The following is a 6,916-nucleotide window of genomic DNA, read 5'->3' on the forward strand; positions in this document are numbered from 1 at the left end:
TTTGCATTTCATGCTTTGCTATATAATTTATATCTTTAATATCTATGTATATTTTATACATTATACATTAGATCATTAGGAATAATAAAATACAAATGATAATTTTATTTTTACGCTTTTAACCTGATTAGCCCGATGGGCTAGCCCGAAACCCGAAAGTTTAGGGTTAGGGTTGAAGATTTACAACCCGAAAAAATTTCCAACCCGATTAGCCCGCACCCGACTAACCCGGAACCCGATAGGGCTAGCCCGAAAACCCGATGGGCTGGCCCGATTGACATCCCTAGAAATAAGCGTCGAAATAGTCATTTTGACAAAAAACTTTGAATGCTAAGCTACATAGGAGCACAACACATCTACATTGCTCATTTTATTTCATACCACATTCATCGTCACTAATTTTGAGCTCTTGGATTGTCACGAAATAATAATCATTATTCAACAAGGGACTCAATATTATGCACATAAACTAATGCGCCCATTCCAATAACATCATGTCGAACACTTTGCTCAAGTCTGTTTACTAATTATGCTCCATTAATCTTTGTATAATTTTCGACAATCATAAAAAGAAGCATATACATATTTCGGAATGCTTTTTTTCGTTCTCTCAAAATCAAGTGAAATTTTCCATTAGCAATAAGGGGTGGCATAGGCCCCCATAAGATGATTGAAGGGTCGAGGGGGCCACTGATCAAATGGAGTGCTTCAAGAATCATGTGGGTTTGTTCATTGTATGGTCTAGGGGGAGCATTATACATTGTACGACCAAAAATTGAAAGGATTATAGGATGGGAAAATAAATAAATAAAAAAAAGATAATTTCAAGAAAGAAACCCAATTAGAAAGAAAAAAAAAAGTAAGAGTGAGTTTTGGGTGGCCTAAAAAGACTGATTTCTTGCATAGTAGAAAGGTACAAAATGCAAATACAAAGAATCCCATCATTCCAAAATCCCCTTTAAAAGAACACAAGAAAACAAAAGAAAACACGAAGATGGCATGGCAAAGACTACATATCTAGGAGAAAGCAAAAACCCACAAATTTCAATGAAAATAGAGGGGATTGAAGGAACAATTCCAGTTGCTCGAGGAAGAAAAAGAGGAAACTAAAATCTTGTAAACATGGAATAGAAGAAAATACAATATGAGGTGAAATTTATTAGGTCGTGTAAATTTAGTACTAAAAAAGTTCAGTCCAAGTCAACATGGTATTACAACACAATGAACTCAATCTAACATCATAAATAAGATTAGAAAAAAGGGCCAAGATATATATATATATATATATATATAAGATCACACACCTTTAACACAAATTTTTATCTTCCTTTTTCCTTTTTGTTTCCTCCCATCTCCACATAATCAATAATGATAAACCACTTTGTTGCATAAAACAAAGCTCTTCTCTCTCCAAAAGAGAAAAGAAACTTGATAATTTCATCTACCTCAAGTTTTCCCTGCTCTCATCTCCCTCAAGTTTTTCCCTTTTTCTTTTTTCCTGCCCATTAAACTATGAAAATGGCAGATTACTAATCATCCTTTCCCCTCTATAGGAAACACTCATCATTGCTCCCAACAATCCTTTTCAACCTTAGAAACCTGTGAGCTTCCAAGATTTGATTTTCCTTCCCTTCCATTCCATTTCTTCTCACTCTCTCTCTCATCCTCTACCAATTTAAATACCACAATCTTTGCAACTATTCTTCTCCTCCCTCTTCACCCCTTCCAAGTCCTAACCGCCCTCCCTCTCCCTCCTATGATGGATGCTTCTTCCACCAACTCTGTCAATGGCTTTTACAACTTCCTCACTCGAGGCATAGACGATCTCGAACGAGCTTTTTTATCGAGCAACTTCATGTCAATCCAGTTCCTCCAAAGAGTCCTCTCCCTCCTAAGATCCTCCCACAATCAGCTCACCCTTTTGGTTCAAAAACTCCACTTACCCGTCGGTGAAAAATGGCTTGATGAATACATGGATGAAAGCTCCAAGCTTTGGGAGGTCTGCCAAATCCTGAAAACTGGGATTTCAGGCATGGAGAACTACTACTCCGCCGGCCTCAACATCATCTCCTCTCTCGACAGCCACCGCCATTTGAGCCCGCAGCTTTCTCGCCAGGTAAGAGTCAATCGATAAAGATTGGATTTTTATAAAAATTAAAGAAATCACTTTTTTGATTGGTGCATTTCATCGAACAGGTGATCCGCGCTATATCAGGATGCAGGAGGGAAGCGGTAGGGCTGCAGGAGGAGAACCGCTCGCTCACGGAAACGAGAATCGAGCCTCTCTCACTCAAATTCGATAACGCGAGCATCTCTGTCGAATCGCGGCTGCACGGATTCAACGGATTCCGCGGCGTGCTGTACGCCATGAGGAATGTGAGCTCCCTTCTATTGACGATTCTGCTCAACGGATTGGTCTACTGCTGGCCGGAATCGAATCCCCCCAATCACGGATACGACGACGACTGCGTCCTGTTCGGATCGTCGCTCATGATCTCAACGGCGCGGCTGCGGCAGAGGGTGGCGGCGGAGATCGGGCTGACGGCGGCCAGACCGGGGGTGCTGCTGCACGAATTCCGCCGCTCGAAGGCCGCCATGGACGAGCTGAGAGCGGAGCTCGAGCGGCGGTGCTCGCAGGGGATCGTGGAGTGGGAATCGGAAGTTGGGGTTAGAGAGAGAGTGGAGAATCTCAAGGGCTGTTTCGGGATTTTGAGGGGCGGGACTGAGAATATAGTTGGGCAGCTTGATGATTTCTTCGATGACATCGTTGAAGGGAGGAAGAAGCTCTTGGATTTCTGCAGCAACAGGTAGAGAAAAAAGTGGTAGCTTTTTTTTTTTTTTTTTTTAAATTCAAGAAATGGGAAGAAAAAAGAAAAGGAAAAAATGAAAAATGTTAAATGTAGGTTTAGATTTGTAGTTGGTTATTGTAACTTATGTTTGTCTAGCTTTTACCTTTTTACCCCTTTTCCCCATCTCTCGAAATTCCTCATTTTGTTATTTGTATTGTAGTTTTAGTAATATCGGTAAAATGCTTAAAATTATTTGGGATATAGGAAATGTTGTGTGTGAATTGTGATTCTCCTAAATTTTGCCAGAAATATCCCACTTCACTGTGAGCCCAATAGTTTTTAGTCAGAGAATTAATATTTTATTTTATAGAGTACAACTTGAGCATAGTATCAAGATTTGATAGGCAGCTAAATTTGGGGGGGGGGGGGGGGGGGGGTGCAAAATTGGCTTTTCTCTATTGACACATCCCAAAAAGAGGAAAAAAAAATTAAAAATAAAGTATCGCTGCAAAAAAATACTAAAAGTTTTCAGGTATCATGAATGAGCGTTCAATTTAATAGGTTAAAAAAAAGGATTATTAGCTTTAAAATGTACTCGTACCAAGTTTGCTTCATTTTTGGTTTTTTCCGAAATCTAAAATTGGTGCTAAAGTACATGAATTTAATAATTATAGTAATTTTATCATAATTAAAATTATGATATAAATTATGTTAGTTGGCTTCGACATAATATAGTTACAATTGAAACAATGTTATTTTGGTTATGAAAATTTGTGTCATTGTGTTGTAACGCAATTTTAACTTTTGCAAAAGTTTTAATTATGATAGAATTACAATAATTATTAAATTCATATATATATTTTTATTAACTCTGAAGTTGGTGTGTAAAATAAAAAATAGACAAAAATGGATGAATTTTAACCCAAGAGCACACAAAAAAGGAGTTTTTTTTTTTTCAGAGGCACAAAAAAAAGAGTTAAAAGGAAGTTGCGCTGGAAATGACAACACCAAGATATAATGCAACAGAATATCGAGCAGATTTCAACCAAGCACAAAAGTAACTTCTTCTCTGTTTATGTCTCTGTTTCCTATAAAAGAGAGCAGTGAAAAAAGTGGAATGGAAACTTCTTATTACACAAACAAGGGGGGACAAAAAAGGTCAAATCTTGACCTATTTCATTCATATTTCTGGATTATTTTATTACATTATTTTACTACAAGTTGCTGTCTTAAAAAAAATCTATACTTAGGTTGTTGTGACACTCACTGATAATTCCAGTAGAATAAAAATGATGAAAAGTGGAGTTGGGACAGTAAGAATGGCTGTAAGATTCCTGGATTTGGCTTTCATGCCAAAAGCAATTGCAATTTTTTGCACTCTGTGAAGCTTTTGTCTGTTTCAGTTCACCTTGACAGCAATGGATTTGATGATGAAAGTTCTTCTCTCTTCTCTCTCTCTCACACACACACAGGGACAGGAAACACACATCAATTCCAAGATTAGTTTTTGTTGTCATGTTGCCATTTTCTTCCTCTTTTTGGGGTGGGATTGTGGAGGGCAGCATTATAGTAATAACACTAATATGAGAAAAGATTTTTGAGAGTCCCTTTCTTCACCTGCTAACCGGATCTCATGCTTTTTGTCCCTTGCCGGAAATTCATGCACTACCTGACTTAAAGTTTTTAGTCTTTTTAAATCATTGCTTAATTAAACAAATTTATATTATCGTAGACTCACAAGTCACAACATGGCAAACTGTGGATCATAACTGCAAATTTGTGCTGGTGGTTTGGAAACCATGTTTATAATCCAACTTCATTGTGTTTTATAATAATTTGTTTTGCCACCTATTTTATCTCAATATATTTTTACACCATTTGTAGCAATTGAATAAAAAAACTGCTCGAAAACTTCACTAGAATACCGATTTTATAGCTAATCTTCCTTAACTATATTCTATGTTCGAATTGCAGAATTTCTAATTAAGGATGACTTAGTTAGTTTGGTGGAATCGGTCATCCAGTTATTGGAAAGTTGCGAGCTTGAATTCGTTTAATACTATATATCTTTTAAGTTATGCTACTGATCAAAATGCATCTATCTAGTTTTGAAACTTAATTATTGTAATATAGTAGATAGTTTATTTATGCTCGATCGTGTGAAAATTTATTTATTTCTATTTTCTCACCCAATTTATATGATGAAAGGACACTAATAATGTCCTTGCCATAGCAAGGTGAGATCTTATGCTCCAATCTTTTACGGCCATTGAGTCGTTTCCTTTAGGTCCCAATATGCTTAATTGGATTCATTCGTATTATGTTTCGAAAATGAAAGTTCAAAAACATTTAAAATCAGTTTTATTTTTTAATTAGATGTAGCCATTAGTGGAAATTGATTTCATCTGTGTAAGTGAAATTATTGATAAATCCGTGATACTCAGAATTAATGATAAAATTATTTGTATTTAAGTAGCAATTCACTAAAACAAACAAGTATTTACATAATAGACAGTGAAAGAAAGAAAAATGAAGGACAAAATCTTTATGGCTAAATTAGAGTTTTGGCAGAGCAATGTTGTACATTTAGCACAACTGCCTACTGATTTTCCATGAATATTCTTTTTCTTTTTGAGATCCCATGATATAGCATTGGAGATGCACAAATTGGAGAATATTTCATTCTTGAGAAATCAGACCAAGAAAAAAAGACCGATACAAGTAGAATAGCCCACTAAATAAAACATGTTAGTCTCTTTTAAAATTGTTACAAAGTTTATAATTAAATATTATAAATTAAATATAAATTTTAATTTAGGATACCAAATAAGTAATTTATCTTATCTATATTTTATATTTTAGCTATCAAATATAAAGACATAATACAAACCATTCCTTGTTTATGATGATGATGATTTCTTTGTAACGTAGAAAATATCTCACGATTATAAAAATGAGTTATTGAAATTGAATTGAGAGTGATTCTTTTATAAATAAATGATATTTAAAATGATAAAAGATAAAAAAAAAAGATTTAAAGTCATATTCTAAAAAGAATAATATCATATTTTTCATAATCGTACTTTTGTGAAGGGATAAGTACATATTTTGACATAAACTTTACTATCCTAACATGCCTATTAAACGAAGTATTTTTTGTAATTCGTACCAGAAGAAATGCGACCTTAAAATTTTCAGTCCGAACCTGATTTTATCCCTCAGCCGGTGGATTCGGTCGGGCCGGAACAGATCAGAGCAGACCGGACCGGCCATTTGAGTTCTGGAAAGAACTGGAGGCAACCAAGTTCCGTCTAGGCCTTGTATTTATCACCTTGCTAAATTTTCAAAATTGGTCCTTGTTTTTTTAGTGTTTCATCACTGTGATTCTCAATCATGCTAAAATATCATAATCCATCAACACTCTCATAAATAATAATTGATAAAAAAAATATATATATATATATATATATATATATATATATATATATAATTCTTTACGTTGCGCCATCAAATTAAGTCAACTGTTGCCAAGAAATTAATATCGCACCACCAAAATTCTATCAGATAAAAAAGAGAAATAAATTCTTCTAAAAAGAAGAAGAAGAGAGAAATAAGCAAATCCACCAAAAGAGCAATCAAAGTAAGATACTTCGAAACAGTTAAAATTTACATCATATCATGCTCAACGATGATCATCAAAAACATTTATTATACTAGCTGTTAATCACGGTTAATTAAGGGTAGGAATAGAAGCAGCAAAAACAGCGACAACACCGCCTGAAGCAGTTGCAGTGCGCATACCGAATCGGACTCCGACGATTTCCAGGATTTGACGGAGCTGATGACGAATTCTGGCCGCCCGATTGAATTTTCATTCCGATCAGATAATGTGTGTGTGCGAGAGAGAGAGAGAGAGAGAGAGAGAGAAGTGTGTCTGTGAGAGAGAGGGAGGGGCGAAAATAAAGTCGTCCAAAGTAGAATCGCGTTTAAGATATAAGATGCGTTGATGCGATTAATTGTCTGAATTTGCCTGCAATTATGGATTTTATTTTATTTTACAAGATGTTACAACTCTCTACAATTAGTGGAATTACATTATTTTATAGATTGTTGTTCAAGGAATATTA

General features: G+C 35.3%; 1 protein-coding gene across 1 annotated transcript; it reads left to right on the forward strand.

The window, feature by feature from the left end:
* Nucleotides 1-1,162: 1,162 nt before the first annotated feature.
* On the forward strand, nt 1,163-3,050 carry LOC131010109 (uncharacterized). The gene is made up of 2 exons (XM_057937510.1): nt 1,163-2,116; nt 2,197-3,050. Exons 1-2 carry the CDS (start codon nt 1,757-1,759, stop codon nt 2,809-2,811), a joined length of 975 nt encoding a protein of 324 aa, XP_057793493.1. The 5' UTR covers nt 1,163-1,756; the 3' UTR covers nt 2,812-3,050.
* The last annotated feature ends 3,866 nt before the right edge of the window (nt 3,051-6,916 follow it).

The sequence above is a fragment of the Salvia miltiorrhiza genome, chromosome 2 (genome assembly GCF_028751815.1).
Source record: "Salvia miltiorrhiza cultivar Shanhuang (shh) chromosome 2, IMPLAD_Smil_shh, whole genome shotgun sequence".
NCBI lineage: Eukaryota > Viridiplantae > Streptophyta > Magnoliopsida > Lamiales > Lamiaceae > Salvia > Salvia miltiorrhiza.